Below are 16493 nucleotides of genomic sequence, written 5' to 3'. Positions count from 1 at the left end.
GGTTTCAGGGATCCAAGCAAGCCAATCTTGTTAAGATGTAACAACCAAATGACTTTTATAAGTAGCATAATCATGTGTAATGACTAAGATATTGTGGAATTTATTTTCCAGAGAGGTAGATGTTTATCTGCTACTGTAACTAAAACAAGAAAACATTGTAGTACCTTAAATATATTGTGCTATACGCCTCCACAGATTAGAATCTCCAAGCAATGCCATAAAATTTTTCATTATAGTATGTGTGTTATTGATTGTATATTCATTTGTACTGTATTTATAACTTGGCCATAGTAGCTGGATTTTATTTCTTATCACCCATTCACTACTATTGAAGCACAATCAGTTTATGTATAAAACTCCCAGTAGCAATTTACATGGTTGAATTAACTGGCAATATGGACTACCATCATTATTCAATTCTGTAGAACTAAACTGTTGAATATATTAATCTAAGGCAATCCTGCTTATGCTGACCTGGCAGAAATCCCTACTGAAATTACGGGGATTTAGTTCAGAGTAAATACGCATAAGATGGTACTGCACAATACTTAGTCTCAAACAGAGCTACCAGTTGACATCAGCTTAATCAAAAAGTCAAGGTTTTACCGGTAGTTGATTAATCACCAAGGCTGAAATTGAAGGGACCCTGGTTTATTTTTTTGAAGGCATTTTGGCTGTTGTGCATTCCTATAATTGAACATGGAGGAGGGAATCAAAATTTAAAGATGGTTTTTCTGTCTAACAGTGTTTCACCTTTTTTATTATTAAACTAAATATTCTTCCCACTTCCTCAATTTCCTTTATGGAAATTTAACACTTAATTTTTTAAAAGCTAATATATTAAAACTAAGGACAGCTGTAGTTTTGATAGAGAATACATGTGCAGTACTATGCTAAATGTGGAAATAAACGATACTCAGTTCAAATGAACTTACTTTCTAGTAAGTATGTTTAGGCTTTCAGCCCCAAACTTTCTGCCTTCCTTTCACTGGCAAGCAAATACTTTTTTGTTCAAATAGAGTAGACCTTTGACCACTAAATGGCTGTTGTTGGTCTGCTAAGGGCGGGTGGTATTCTCTTTGTTTGCTGTTAAATGTTTTTCCATTATGTTTTTAATAGGGCTACTTACTTTTTAAAATATATATATTCAGTGGTACCTCTGGATGCGAACAGGATCCATTCCGGAGCCCCATTCACATCCTGAAGAGAACGCAACCGCGGGTCACGATTTCCCGCTTCTGCGCATGACGTAATTTTGAGCATCTGCGCATGCGCGTTCCGTTACTTCCGGGTTGCTGCGGAGCGCAACCCGAAAACGCTCAACCTGAAGCAACTTTAACCCGAGGTATGACTGTATTTATATTTATAATGTGGCTTAGTTGTATCTGATTTAATTTTTGTGAGCCACCTTGGGTCCTACAATGGGAAATAGGTGGGATATAAAATATATGGATAGCTCCATTGGCTGAGCGTGGTGCTGACGATACCCAAGGTTGCAGGTTTGATCCCCGTAAAGGACAGCTGCATATTCCTTAAGGTCCCTTCCAACTCTATGATTCTATGAGAAATAAGGACAATGATCAAGCAGTGTTACCCAGAGGAAGCATATTTTCCATATTGGCTGTGCAACTGTTTGGAAGTTGCTTGAGAGGTTTTGTTTCAGCCTTTGTTTGACTGACATGCAAGACAATATCATGCTGATGAAGCGCCTTTGTAGAGAATGAGTTAACAGTTCAGTAGCCCATAAATTTTGCTTACATTTGCACTTAATACAAATGCATCCTGCTGGAAACTTACTCTGAAATATGATTTGGCACCTGCCTTCTATCTACACTTAAATTAACGCCATCACCAGATTCCTTGTCAACAGTTTGACAACTAAATTGTTTTTCAGTTGCTCCCTAAAGCATTAAAAATGTTAAGTTTTGTATTTGTTTATGGGCATGATCCTGACAAAGTTCAGCATTTTCACTTTCAGTCTTTCACATCTTCCTGTTGAAATCAGTGGGACTTAATATTGCTAACTTGACCATGTTTTCTGCTTTTATATAACAGGTCATATTGTTATACCCTTGAATCCTTTTATTTATCTAAGAGAATATGTAATCACCACTACCCCTAAAATTCTTAGAAAGTTTTAATTTGTTGGGTATCTTATATTGGGCTGACTCTCTAGGACTTCAGTGTACACCAGACATTAAAGTTGTGCATTGGGTTGGAACAGCATCCTGTTTTGAGCTGAACTAAATTAGGAGGGGGGAGCAGAGACATCACCTTGCTGACAAAGGTCCTTATAGATAAAGCTATGGTTTTCCCTGTAGTGATGTATGGAAGTGAGAGTTGGAACATAAAGGCGGCTGATCGCCGAAGAATTGATGCTTTTGAATTATGGTACTGGAGGAGACTCTCGAGAGTCTCATGGACTGCAAGAAGATCAAACCTATCCATTCTTAAGGAAATCAGCCCTGAGTGCTCCCTGGAAAGACAGATCCTGAAGCTGAGGCTCCAATACTTTGGCTACCACACGAGAAGAGAAGACTCCCTGGAAAAGACGCTGATGTTGGGAAAGATTGAGGGCACAAGGAGAAGGGGACGACAGAGGATGAGATGGTTGGACAGTGTACTCTAAGCTACTAACATGAGTTTGACCAAACTGCGGGAGGCAGTGGAAGGCAGGAATGGTTCATGGGGTTACTAAGAGTCGGACACAACTAAACGACAACAAAAATTAGAAAAATTGTGAAATACTTCTTCCTTCATGTGTATGACTTGTAATTTATTCAGTGGAACCTGACTCAGGCTTGGATTGGATTCAGATGTAATCATGCAGAGAGCAGGCCCACTGAAATCCATGGGGCTTGTTAGCCATGACTAATGCAAGTTCTATAAATTTAAACAGGTCTACTCTATGAATGACTAAGTGTGGCTCTGACTCCTATTTCCTGATCATAGAATCACTATTGGCTTACTGTACCATTCATGTTTAATGCCATATTAGTAATCACAGAAGCTGCTTCCTTTAATGACAGGTTAGTACTCATATAGCACTATTCTAAATACTGTATACTGCTAACCAGAAACTGTGCTATATGACGTTTACTTGCTGGTTAATAAATACATTAATAAGTGCACTACTCATGACTGAGTAAAGATTTAACCAACTAAAAGAAAGCCTTCCTGATCAAATTAGCTTTGAACTTCTTGTGTTGTGTTTTTACTACAAGTGCTGCAGAGTATTCATTTAAATACAGTTGTCGTTAATGCCCCACAAGCCACTTTTTCATGTGTACTATTGATTTGCTGCAATAGCAGCAAATGTTGCTGCATGTTGCTGCAACATGGAGAAAGACAAATCAGCCTCACAGAATCATTTGATAGCTTTTATCCCAGATCAGGTGCATTAGGGTGGGGTAGCCAATGTGGTGCCCCCCCCCCGCTCCATATGTTATTGGACTAACTCCCAGCAGCCCAAACCAGTGGTCAGGGATGATGGAGCTGTAATCCAACATCTGGAGGGCACCACATTCCCTACCCCTGCATTAGAAAAACAAACACTGGTATGTACTTAAAAGCATACCTTCTAATAGGAATGGAGAGCATGGCTTTTACATTTTATCTTATGTAATTCCATTCGTGAGTGATTCCTGTATTACTACACAAACATAGGTCTTGATCCAAAGATGCACCCACAGTTTATATGCACACTTGAGCTCTCCTAAACCACAGGGTGCAATGTACAAGAGGCTTTGACAAAAAATTCCTCTGTTTATGCTGATTCTTTTAGGTGTATTTCTATATTATGTGGAGAGGGTTGCAGTTCAGGAATGACGATCCTATATTGCTTAACGACTTGTGTCTAATTTGAAATGTTTATAACATTCATAAGAATGCTTTAATTTCCTTACAAGTTCTTGCAGAAGTTTGAGGGCATTGATGAATGTTACAAAACTTTCAAAACTAACCATAATGTCCCACAGATCAACTCAAATATTTTCAATTGATTGTAAAACATTGAACAATAAGGAAGTAAAACTAGTTACTTATCCAATATGATGTTCAGATAAAACAGTTGTAATGCTTAGGGGGCAATAAATCTCTCTGAATTTCCAAAAAAACCCAAAAACTTTAATGTAAGGTGAAATATTTATAAATAACAGGCTTTTTCAATAAAAATATACATATTTTAACTGGGCATCATTATACTCCTAATCAGGACCAAACTACATCCCTAGGTTTGGTCCTCAGTCACTGCTGGAAGAGTCTGAGCTATCAGAAGATGAAGAATCTTTCTCCTTTTTTCTCTTCTTTTTCCCCTTTTTGTGATGTTTTCTTTTCTTGGATTTACTCTTTTTCTCCTTCTTTTCCTTTTTGTGGGATTTCTGCTTTTTCGATTTAGGCTCATCCTCTTCTGTGGCACTTGAGGAACAAGACCTTTAAACACAAGAACATTGTGTTATACACCAATGCCCTATAGTGAAATATTGGAATCTGAGAGGTCTTTAACTAAAAAGAATTAACTTGGTTAAATACACCAAAGAGGGACTTTTCTCCTAAGCTCTATTGTTCTAAACACCAGAGGACCCTGAACACTAGGGCTGGCCAATATTGGGTTCTCAACATTACAGCCAAACATCATAGTTTGGCAATAAATCGTGATGTTGAAAGAAGCTGCGTTGGCCCCAGCCTGCGAGATGCCAGGTGAAACTGCCGCAGCTCTCATTGTGGGAGCTGAGGTGCTTTCACTCCAGTGCCTCATGGGCTATGGCCAATACCGCTGGCCCCAGCCTGCTGCTCAGATGGGGGGTAAAAAGGCTCCTGCACCCAGCTGAGCAAGCCCCAATGTCCCTGCTGGTTAGATGGACATTGGGGCACCTTTGTGAGCCTCCCTTCGCAGGAGCAGGGGGTGGGCAAGCTACCTCGCCCCCCACTCCCAGAAAACAGACCAGGCAGCGGTAGCCAAGCACAAAGAGCCTGTCAGGCTCCGTGCTTTTGATCTCTTTCCTTGTGGGGTGGTCGTTCACCCCAGGAGGAAAGACGCAGCCACCCTCCCGACAAAGTCCACAAGGTGCCTTGCGGAGCGGGGCTGCCTGAGGCTGCTGGTGAGTGCTGGGCCTGGTAAAAGCATCAGAGAACTCCTGCACCATCTGGCTGCCTTGGACCAGGAGGGTGAGCTCCGTCTTTCCTCTGGAAAGATGCAGCCAGGCAGTAGCCAAGCTAAGCTGTCTCTACCCAGACCCCACACCTGGCTGCCGGCTTGCCCAAGCTGGAGGTGAAGTGGGGGCTCCTTTAAACTTCTCCAATGAGGGACGTGCAGCAGAGGGCAATGGCAGTTTCACTCAGTGGTATATCGCTGGTGAAACTGCCACTGCTCCTGAGTCCCTCTGCCTCCATCTCGCGACGGCAGCTTGTTTTTTCCTGGAGACAGTGGGACAGAGGAATGGCAGCGGTTTCACCAGCTGAGTGAAGCTGTCTTTGCGGTCTGCCTCTCATACTGATCCTAGGCAATATATTGATATGTCTGTGCTGTCTGTGAGAGGAAACCTGTGGGAAAACCTTGGGAGAGCATAAAAGGTTTTTTCCGGAGATACTCCTCCAATGACCAGTGAAAACCAGTGAGAAAAGTGGCCGTCTGCACTGCATGAAGCAAGGTTTCAATGAGCAAAGGAATGGAAGGTGCCTCTTCTGGTGGATCTGCCTGGCAAAGCATTCCACAACCATCAGCCATTAGAAGCAGGTCCAGCGTCACCATCCCAGCTGATCTCTGGAACATCCGAATGGCTCGGGACATTGACACAATAAACCCAAGTGCTCTCTCGCACTTTGCAGAACCTGTTTGACTCCCTGGTATACTTAAGGCGAGGAAACAAACTGGAAGGCAGCTCAAACACGAGTGGAGGAAAACTCCAGTAGAATGCAATTGAACACTGATAAGGCTCATCATCATACCTAACTAGTGGCAGTGAAGGCAGCAAAGAAGGCCTACTTTGCTGCCTCGATTGCATCCTCACTCCACCCCATACATGCTTTTACTTGTAGAGATTCGTGCAGGATTTAGTAGCAACAGCAATTCATCTTTGAAAAGAAATTAAATTTCTGTTTCTACTGTAAAAAAACTTTTTTAACATACAAAATCTTGGATTAGAAAAAATCCCAAATGGTTTTCCATCCATCTTTAAATGGTGTCATTACATGCAGAGATTCAGATTTGAAGGCAATCTGAGCACAATAGGTTTCAAGCTTCTCCCTGTTATGCAGAGACAAAGCTTTCAAAATTATACCTTTTCCTTGCTTTCTTTAATTTTGATTTTTCTTTGCCTTTCTTTTTGGTCTTTTTCTTTTCTTCTTCCGCAGAAGTTCCTGTGAGTTAACAAAGTAAGATGTTACCCCTCAAAAAAAAGAGATAATACATTACTTTAATTGTTTTAACCCTTTAAGAGGTAAGAACACGAGAACAGTCTGCTGGATCAGGCCAATGGCCCATCTAGTCCAGCAGCCTGTTCTCACAGTGGTCAGCCAGATGTCTGTAGGAAACCCACAAACAAGAATCAAGCACAAAGCACTCTCCCAGACAAAGCTTTCAGGATAATTAAAACTAACAAATCCATGTACAATCAGGAATGGGTGATAAAACAGTAAGTAATCTTAAAATACAATAAATGGCGGTTGCAAATTAAGCAGTGAGATTAACAATTACTAAAACCTTGAGTTAAATAACTCTAACCTGAAGTCACAGTGCAAATAAGGTTGTCACTAGGAGAATCTTACAGGCAAGGGCATTCCATAAATGGGGCACCACTACAAATAAGGCCCTGTCTTGCATCACCAAGGATGGAGCTCTAAGGGGAGCCTTCCCAGAAGATCTCAAAACGTTATTTACACCTAGAACTGGACAGCTTTTAGTTCTGCATGACTGCAAAATTTAAAAAGGATCATTATTTTGCTTGGTTGCTATTCTAGTAACACATAAGCAACCAGATACTTAGGTAGGGTGGAAGACTGTTCGAAGAAAAGGAAGGCAGGAGATATAGATATATTACACAAGAATACAATGTTTTTAAAAAAGCACCTTACCCTTTTTTTCTGGAATGGCCTGCAGCTTTCCCAGCTCCTCCTCTTCGCTGTCCTCACTGCTTGTGCTGCTGACATCTAAAACTATGTCTCTTTTAGGGTCCACCCGAAGAAAGTTTCGGCATTCAAATGTCAGGTGACCAGCTGCATATAATTAAGCAATGGGGGGGGGGGGAGGAAAAGCCAACAAAATAATTAGCAAGAGGTTGCTGGGATTGTATTACACTCTTCCTGCCACTATGTGTAACCAACATTTTATTCTTAAAAAGCAATGCGAATGATAATGTTGTTCCAGTGACTTTTGTCAGAAACATAGCCTGGCTAAGGTCCCAACGCATCAGCATTCTAGGCTGGGGGGACATATTGCTTGGTCAGCCATATTTTACTAGGATTCTTGTCGTGCTATGCAATGTCTGTTTGCACCATTTACTGATCCAGATTCTCAGTTTTCATTTAAAAGAAAAAGCAAGGGTTGTATCCAACAGAATGACCTCTGCAGGCTTAATGGAACTCTCCCCACACTTGCTGGTACCACCCAATTTTTCCAATACAAATGTAAGTGCCATTATACCAATATTGGTGGGATGAAGGGTGGTTCTGTGGCTGAAAGTGCATGGGTTGTATAAATCCTGCATTGTAGCCCAATGCTGTTATACCCATATTGCTGAGAATCGTGTAGCAGTAGCTCGCTGTTATTATCCAACCTACTGGCATGTTGGATTTTGGGTGTTTATGCAGGGGTTTGGAAAATATATCTGGGATGTGTGTGAAGTTGACTGTTGCAGCTGTGCCTGGGGGAGGAATGATTAGTGCCTTAATGGGGTCAGGAGAAGAGAAATGGGGGCTTTTGTGGGTGGGTGGATTTTAATTGCAAAAACTCCCAAAAGCAAAGAGCTAATCACTCCTCCTTCCTTAGTGCTGCTTCTGCAAAACTTTGCAGCTCTGTGCCGCATTTCCACAAACAAACCTAAAACAACTGTGTAGTTTGAGAGTTAAAATTATTAACAAAAACTGTGTTTTAAAATACTACAGTAGAAGTCTGATCAGCAGTGAACAAAATGCTTTGCATGCTTAAAGTATTTCCCCCTCTCTTGCATTAGCACTATCAAATCCCCCAGTCTATGGATTTTCTCCCACCCTGTGTGGGCTTTCAACTGTCACGAAATGTGACTCGTAAGCAGTGAAGTGTGTATGCATGCAATGCATGTTATAATGTGCACATAAAGATAGCATTCCACCACTCGGTTCTAAAAATTTCATGAGGAAAGCCTCTGGGCATAGTCATCTTTGTGTGTTATGTATGCATGTGCATGAATTCATCTTTTTGGGCATAGTCCCCTCAGGTGAACTTACAATGTAAAACAAAACCAAAAACCAAACCCATAATACATCCAGCGGTAACAAATCATTTAAGAGCATAGGCCAGTTGTAGTTCCAGGCAGGATCTCACTATTACTGACAAATGCTTGGTAAGAGATCCCATTTCTGAGGGAAAATGGGTTTCTTTCATGAAATGGATCTTTTCATAAGACAGCTTTTCTGACAGGCAGGTTGATGATAGGTAACACTGGTTGAATAAGAGTTGTTTAACAAAAAAGTACACAAGTCCAGCTGTAAGCACACAAAAACCATGGAAAAAATATCACCCTAATATGAATCTGAGACATTTTAACAGCCTCTGCCCTCTCCTATTTTGATATTACTTTCAGCAATTTGTGTAACAATTCACTCTGTGTGTGTGTTCCTTCTGTTCACAGTTCTTAGGATCCGAATCAGTGTCTTTTTCTGTAGTTTAAATATGCTCCTACTCAATTAGTATACACTGATAATGGCATTGCCAGAGTACAACAAACTAGTGATGTTTGTGGTAAATATTATGAAATATATATATCTTCATTTTTATAGATACTTACGATAGCCACATTTCTTGCACCCTGCTCTGATGTTATCTTTATTTCCACCTGGAAAGGCAAAATATATTTCATATTAGTTTGAGATAGATAAATGTGGAATATAAAGGGTAACAATTGATCTGCCATACACATCAGTATTGACAATGTTCTCATATACAGAATATCAATAATTGTATCAGTCACATTTGTTGTTTAGTTGTTTAGTCGTGTCTGACTCTTCATGACCCCATGGCAGCCACATACTATTACCAAAATATATGTTACACTGCATAACTTAGAATAACTTACTCTTACAGCCAGAGAAGTTCCCAAAGTGTGATAAAGGCATTATGATAAAAGACATGCCTTTTGCATCAATCCCTGCCATTTCAGTTTTGCAAGGCTGGATGCTTGGCCAAATTAAGATGCCATTTGCCCCTTATGAAGGAGAAGAGTTTGGATTTGATATCCCGCTTCATCACTACCCTAAGGAGTTTCAAAGTGGCTAACAATCTCCTTTCCCTTCCTCCCTCACAACAAACACTCTGTGAGGTGATTGAGGCTGAGAGACTTCAGACAAGTGTGACTAGCCCAAGGTCACCCAGCAGCTGCATGTGGAGGAGCGGGGAAGCGAACCCAGTTCACCAGATTACGAATCCACTGTTCTTAACCACTACACCACAGTGACTCTCTTACAAGCTATCAGTGCTACCTTCAGTGGGCCAAATATCATGTTTACATACATCATTTCCCGGCATAGATGGACTAATGGCAGCCATATATAAGGCTGGTGAACCTGGTGGGTTCTGCTTGACCAAGAACTGCCATAAGATTCAAGGAAACCTGAGTTAAAGTTAACAGCCAGGCCTCTGTCTACCCCAGCCTGAAATTGCTGTTCCTTAGGTTGCAAAGGCTATATTAGCACACATTCAACAAGCTTCTTTATGCATGTAGATGAAGATTATTCTAGTTTGGGGGGGGGGGGTTGCTTGGAATATATCAGGATTTCATATTCCTTTTTGTTTTCACTTTTAAAGATTAGTAATATTGTAGAGGTTAACCAGAGGGCAGCAGCTCAAAATAATATAATGGTGAACATAAGCTAATTAACATACAAACTAAGCAGCACTCTAGTTTGCATGAAAAAGCTCCGCTGAATGAATTCATTTCCATAGAAACTGCAGGGGCTAAAATAAAATTAACAGAATTGTACTGATGTGGTAGGTACATAAATAGCCCACTACTTAAAAGGGACGCAGGTGGCGCTGTGGGTTAAAGCCTCAGCGCCTAGGACTTGCCGATTGAAAGGTCGGCGGTTCGAATCCCTGCGGCGGGGTGTGCTCCCGCTGCTCGGTCCCAGCGCCTGCCAACCTAGCAGTTCAAAAGCACCTCCGGGTGCAAGTAGATAAATAGGGACCGCTTACCAGCGGGAAGGTAAACGGCGTTTCCGTGTGCAGCTCTGGCTCGCCAGATGCAGCTTTGTCACGCTGGCCACGTGACCCGGAAGTGTCTCCGGACAGCGCTGGCCCCTGGCCTCTTAAGTGAGATGGGCGCACAACCCCAGAGTCTGTCAAGACTGGCCCGTACGGGCAGGGGTACCTTTACCTTTACCTAAAAGATAATTCAATTCAAAACTCTCCCCATGTTTATATCTAATGAGCTGATTAAGGTTTTGCAGGTCATTTTGAATAACCATTGCAACAGCAAAACAAAACATCTACTGGGATATTTATTTATTTTATTTTTAAAAATCTAATTACTGTACAAACTAGATTCTGAGGTTTAGCAACTCCACTCAGCTTATCCATACTATTCAATTATTACTGCATGAAACAGAAAAGGTATATTTAAAAGTAAACTTTCACCTTGGAAATATGATTAATTTTTATACAGTAAATGGATTTCTACCTGGGATAAAAATGGATCAAATGTCCATTATCTCTAATTATCCTATTGTATCATTTGCAGGAAAAAACAGAAGATCTTATTCTCTTGGAAGGAGAAAGCATTGCATAGGATTCGTACTGTAAGCTGCTTCGTTGAGGTTTTTCCCCAAAGCAGGCTATGAATCCTGCAAATAACTAAATAAATGCAGATAATACAGGGGTAGCCTATAGCAACCTCCAGGTGTTACTGAACTCTAGCTCGCATCATCCCTGGTCACTGGCTATGCTGATCAGAGTTGGAGTTGAACAACATCTAGAGGCTCTATGTTGGTCCCTTGTAAGATAATATTTATAGTGGTTGTTGAACTTATTTAGATCAACTTAAGCCAAACTGTAGGATATTAATATGAACTTCTAACTTGGGACAACAGTTTGTTACATCATACTCCACGCTGAAAGAAGATTGCTTTGTTATATTATACACTTTTGCTTAGTTTAGTATGTGCAACATTTCTGAAGGAAAGAAACTAAAACAGTGGAAATGTCAAAACAAATGTACTATCAAATCCTGGCATAAATATGGGAATTTCTCATCATTCACAATTGTCATGCCCATACGAATTTCTAAGGAATAAGATAAACAGAACTTTTCAAACTTGGTATGTAATTCTGGCAGAGGGACCATTCAGCTTTACTTGATATATCCCACAAAGTTTTGACATAACAATTATTTGTATTGTATTTTTACACAGCATTGTAACATGAACTGTATTTTGGGTTTATAAACTTGGTTTTTCTTCTCCTCCATTTTGTTGTTTGTATATTTTTGGTGGGGAGATATCAAAAAAAGTCTAAACCAAGTATGAGGAACCTGTGGACCTCCAGATGTTGTTTGACTACAACTCCCATCATCCCTGAAGGCACTAGTTCTTACTTCTGGTTTAAAAAAAACAAAAGATTTTCTAGCTCAACTATAAATTCTAGGAAAGAGGAATAAATGTTCTTCCTTTCCTAAAGGAAGTTCTATAATCAAATATGTTTTTTTAAATCTATATTTCACATAGTCTTTGGAAAGCATTATTGATTTCAGAATCTGCACAAGTTTATAAGCAGCAAGGATTTCTGCAGCCCCCTTTTTAAAACCTTGCACAGTTCTAAAATCCATTATTTCAATGTTTATTCAAGTACTCCACCCACTTAATAAGAAGAAACTAATTATATTATGCTTTGATAATATGCTATTATCAAAATCATCATTATATTGTTATGGTGCCTTTTTGGTAAACAGTGCCACCACGGGGAGAAACATGCAGCCCATTAGCACTTCCGACAAGAAGTGGATTGACATGCTGTCCACACTTGGATTCCGGACAATTGTGGTACAAATTTGATGCAACAGCTGCAGACCTGCTTATTTAAAACTGGGTCTGCCCAACGATGGAAGAATGGCAGATGAAGATGTTGGACTTTTTGGAGCTAGCCGACCTGACTGGAAGAATCTGCGACCAGAAAGAAGAGGAATATCAAGAAGATTGGAAGAAATTCAAGGATTATTTGAGTAAATATTGTAATATAAATAATTAGAAGTCACCTGAAAGCAGCAAATAGGCCTAGGATTAAAATAGGATTTAATTGTAAGTAAGTTGGATTTAGAACAGTAAGAAAAGAGAATAAGATAGTTAATTGCTGGAAATAATTTTAGTTTAAGAATGATATTGGAGAGCTGATACAATGAAATTCAGAAGGGAGGGATCTGAGGAAGTCAATTAGCAATGTAAGAGAGATTGGGTTTTCAAGAGATATGCGTTTAAGATTTCTTTTTTGTTTTTCTTTTTTAGTAATGTGTTTTATCTTGTGTGTTGTTTTTTTCTTTTTTCTATATTGTATTTGTTATAATTGTGGAAAATTTAATTTAAAAAATTGAAAAATAAAAATAAAACTGGGTCTGCCCCCATCACATATAAATATGAAGCCCAATGTTTAAAGCAAAAATGCATGTGAGTAGTTCTAAAGACTTCACAAAAGACTAGGGCCCTGCGGGACTTGACATCTTTCTGCAGGGCCTGCAAGACAGAGCTGTTCCACCAGCCCTTTGGCCAGGGCACAGCCTGACCCCTTCCTTTGGCAATCTTCACAGAACTCTAGCCCAATGGTTGCCATCAATTTGATTTGAATTAATTTTATAATGAAATATTTTAGAATGTTGTATTATTTTATTGTTGTTAGCCGCCCTGAGCCCGGCTTCGGATGGGGAGGGCAGGATATAAATAAATAAAAATTATTATTATTATTCTCTGTCCACAGGTGCCTTCACACCAGCCTCTTCCTTGATGTCACTCCTCAACCCCTCCTGATTGGACCCTAAAGCTGGGGGGGGGGGGCAGAGACAAGAACCCATGGGTCAACCCATGGCCCGGTCTTATACAACATCTTTATCAACGACTTGGATGATGGACTCAAGGGCATCCTGATCAAATTTGCAGATGACACCAAACTGGGAGGGGTGGCTAACACCCCAGAGGACAGGATCACACTTCAAAATGACTTTGACAGATTAGAGAACTGGGCCAAAACAAACAAGATGAATTTTAACAGGGAGAAATGTAAAGTATTGCACTTGGGCAAAAAAAAAAAAAAAAAAAATGAGAGGCACAAATACAAGATGGGTGACACCTGGCTTGAGAGCAGTACATGTGAAAAGGATCTAGGAGTCTTGTTTGACCACAAACTTGACATGAGCCAACAGTGTGACGCGGCAGCTAAAAAAGCCAATGCAATTCTGGGCTGCATCAATAGGAGTATAGCATCTAGATCAAGGGAAGTAATAGTGCCACTGTATTCTGCTCTGGTCAGACCTCACCTGGAGTACTGTGTCCAGTTCTGGGCACCGCAGTTCAAGAAGGACACTGACAAACTGGAACGTGTCCAGAGGCGGGCAACCAAAATGGTCAAAGGCCTGGAAACGATGCCTTATGAGGAACGGCTAAGGGAGCTGGGCATGTTTAGCCTGGAGAAGAGGAGGTTAAGGGGTGATATGATAGCCATGTTCAAATATATAAAAGGATGTCACATAGAGGAGGGAGAAAGGTTGTTTTCTGCTATTCCAGAGAAGCGGACACGGAGCAATGGATCCAAACTACAAGAAAGAAGATTCCACCTAAACATTAGGAAGAACTTCCTGACAGTAAGAGCTGTTTGACAGTGGAATTTGCTGCCAAGGAGTGTGGTGGAGTCTTCTTCTTTGGAGGTCTTTAAGCAGAGGCTTGACAACCATATGTCAGGAGTACTCTGATGGTGTTTCCTGCTTGGCAGGAGGGGTTGGACTTGATGGCCCTTGTGGTCTCTTCCAACTCTCTGATTCTATGATTCTATTCTATGATTCTAATAATAACAGACATATTCCAACAACCACTAACCCAAGCATGACCCCTCTTGCTAACTTTCTTATCTACATGCACCTGAATGCTCAAAGTAAATAAATGCAGGTGGGACTAATATTTATTCTTCCTTGTCTACGTCAGGGGAGTGCCAAATAATGATTTCTCAGTTATGTGTGGGTCAAATAAAGGGAAAAAAATATTTGCAGAAGTTTGCCTCAAAGGGCTTCAGCAAAAACTTTTGCTTTTTCCTCATATAAATTCCTAGAAAGTTACTAGGACTGAATGTATTTGCTGACAGCTCAAAAAACATTTGAAGGCAGTTTCTTTTGCATGTGTGTTCTTAAAATCAACTCTCAACTAATCCAAGGTGTCACCTGTCCCCTCTCCTGTTGACCAGGTGCTGGAAACCGCAGCAGGGCTAAGGGCTCTTGAGCTCAGGTCCCGCTTGCGGCTTTCCCATAGGCACCTGGCAGGCCACTGTGAGAAGAGGATGCTGGCCACTTTCCTGATCCAGCAGGACACAGGACATTTGATGTTTCCTGGACACAGTAGCATCAGAGAAGTTCAGCTAGACTAGAAGCAGGCATTTGCCTCTTTCCTCTCATATGGCACAACTTTACATGGCCAGAGTGGTCCAGCAGGAGGGGCCTGCTGTATACAGCAATAGGAAGCTGCCTTATCCCAAGTCAGTTTATTTCTCCATCTTGCCTGGTATTGTGTACTCTGACTGGCAAAGGCTTTCCTGAGTCTCCATATTACAACTGTAGGAATCCACCCCTCCCAACTCTAATGAAATTATTATCTTTTAAGTAATATTTTCTCTCCCCCTTTATTAAAAATAAATAACAAATTCAGTAGAAAAGGGCAAGCATGCAGGAACAGGGAAGCAGTGGGAGAGACATTTTACAATTTATCATGATATGAATACTGTCACCTAAGGTTTTTTTTACAATAACAGCAGCAGAACACTGTTCGTACCTCTTTTAACACTTGGAGATCAGAATAGAGTTTTGGTGAACAACGGGCACTGTGAAACTACACATTAAAAAACAAACAAACATCACAACCGCAAGAAGTATACAGACACCTTACAGTAATCCAATTCCTATTATTATTTCTTTTAGCTAAGCCTGGTAAATTTACACAACTGAAACCTTCCATCTGAAGTTCTTGCGTGTGTGAAGAATGCAAAGCAAAACAAGACTGTTCAGTATAAGAAAGTTCCGCATTTTAGCACACATTCCCTCCCCGACAGAGCAAGAGTCCCGCCCCTTAACAGCACAACTCTTACAAACTCCACTGAGTTCGGCAGGATTTCATCCCCAAACTGCAATCCCGACGACTTACTTCAGAGCAAATCCCACTGAATTCAGTAGGGTCTACTTCTGAGTAGGCATGCACAGCACGGCAGATACTCCCCGGGACTCCCTTCAACTCGAGAGCACGTTGGGCTCTTCCCCTCGTCCTCGGTTTGAGCGGCAGGAGATGCAGCACCGGTGACTTTTCACACTGCCACGATTTTGCGCGTGGCCCTTCCGCCCCCCACCCCGTTTGAACCGCTCACCTGGCAACGCCATGCAGCCCCCGACCGAGACGCCACGATGCCCCGCTCTTGGCCGGACGAGGTAGCAATGGCAGCGCTTCCCCGCCGGAAAACTTTCACCCGAGCACGAACGGCGCGTACCATCAGGCAGAGAAGAGGGGTGGAGGAAGGAGAAAGAAGGGCGGTATTGCCAGGGAGACAAGTGAAGGAACTGCAGATAGGGAATCCATTTCTGATTCCCGGTGGGAAAGCTTTTAGGCTGACAGGAGAAGCGCTTCGCTGATCCCCGGACGAAGGTGTCCCAGGCCACGCAACCAGCACAGAAACCCTGCAGTAGTGCGATAGTCCCCTTCCTATGAGCCACTCCTAGCCAAAGGAGGCGGGCTGCCTAGTTAATTGGCAGCGCTTCCGGCCCTTGTCAAGCGGAATGAAAGTAGCCCAGTAGCTAAAGAAGAAGAAAAAACACGTAAAGGACTTTTCTTTAATCCCATGCATACTGTAAAAGTTTTTCCATCTCCACCGTTCTAGGATAGAAACAGTTGCGGCTCCGTTACCCGGCCGGAAGACTTTGTACCGGACACAGCGGGTTGTACCAGTATCCCATATCTGCGGGGGGATGCCCCTCCCCTGCTTTGAGAGGAAACAGCACATTTCCATTCGTGGAGCGGATGCTTTAGCTCAGAGGCTCTTGAAATAGGTTTGTGTGGGCGGGGGGATTTTTGTT

General features: G+C 41.5%; 1 protein-coding gene and 1 long non-coding RNA gene across 2 annotated transcripts; one reads left to right on the top strand and one right to left on the bottom strand.

Moving 5' to 3' along the window:
• Nucleotides 1–598: 598 nt before the first annotated feature.
• On the top strand, nucleotides 599–4116 carry LOC310827573. Its single transcript, XR_014556427.1, has 2 exons — nucleotides 599–1345; nucleotides 2322–4116. It is a non-coding gene; the product is annotated as an uncharacterized lncRNA (long non-coding RNA).
• Nucleotides 4108–16289, bottom strand: SREK1IP1 (SREK1 interacting protein 1). The gene is made up of 5 exons (XM_083703741.1): nucleotides 15791–16289; nucleotides 8982–9029; nucleotides 7072–7212; nucleotides 6279–6357; nucleotides 4108–4431 (listed from the first exon to the last, which is right to left on the bottom strand). Exons 1-5 carry the CDS (start codon nucleotides 15801–15803, stop codon nucleotides 4242–4244), a joined length of 471 nt encoding a protein of 156 aa, XP_083559867.1. The 5' UTR covers nucleotides 15804–16289; the 3' UTR covers nucleotides 4108–4241.
• Nucleotides 16290–16493: the final 204 nt, after the last annotated feature.

Source organism: Podarcis gaigeae (genome assembly GCF_964106915.1).
Source record: "Podarcis gaigeae genome assembly, chromosome: 11".
In the NCBI taxonomy this organism is placed as follows: domain Eukaryota; kingdom Metazoa; phylum Chordata; class Lepidosauria; order Squamata; family Lacertidae; genus Podarcis; species Podarcis gaigeae.
Note: the sequence above shows the minus strand (reverse complement) of the source record. Positions and strands in the feature narration are given on the sequence as shown.

Bases quoted from the DNA above. Each gene is read 5' to 3' on its own strand.
- SREK1IP1 (XM_083703741.1), bottom strand. The intron at 7,213-8,981 runs GTAAGTATCTAT...AATTATATGCAG, and splicing joins GTGCAAGAAATGTGGCTATC to CTGGTCACCTGACATTTGAA. The intron at 6,358-7,071 runs GTAAGGTGCTTT...GTTAACTCACAG, and splicing joins GGCCATTCCAGAAAAAAAGG to GAACTTCTGCGGAAGAAGAA.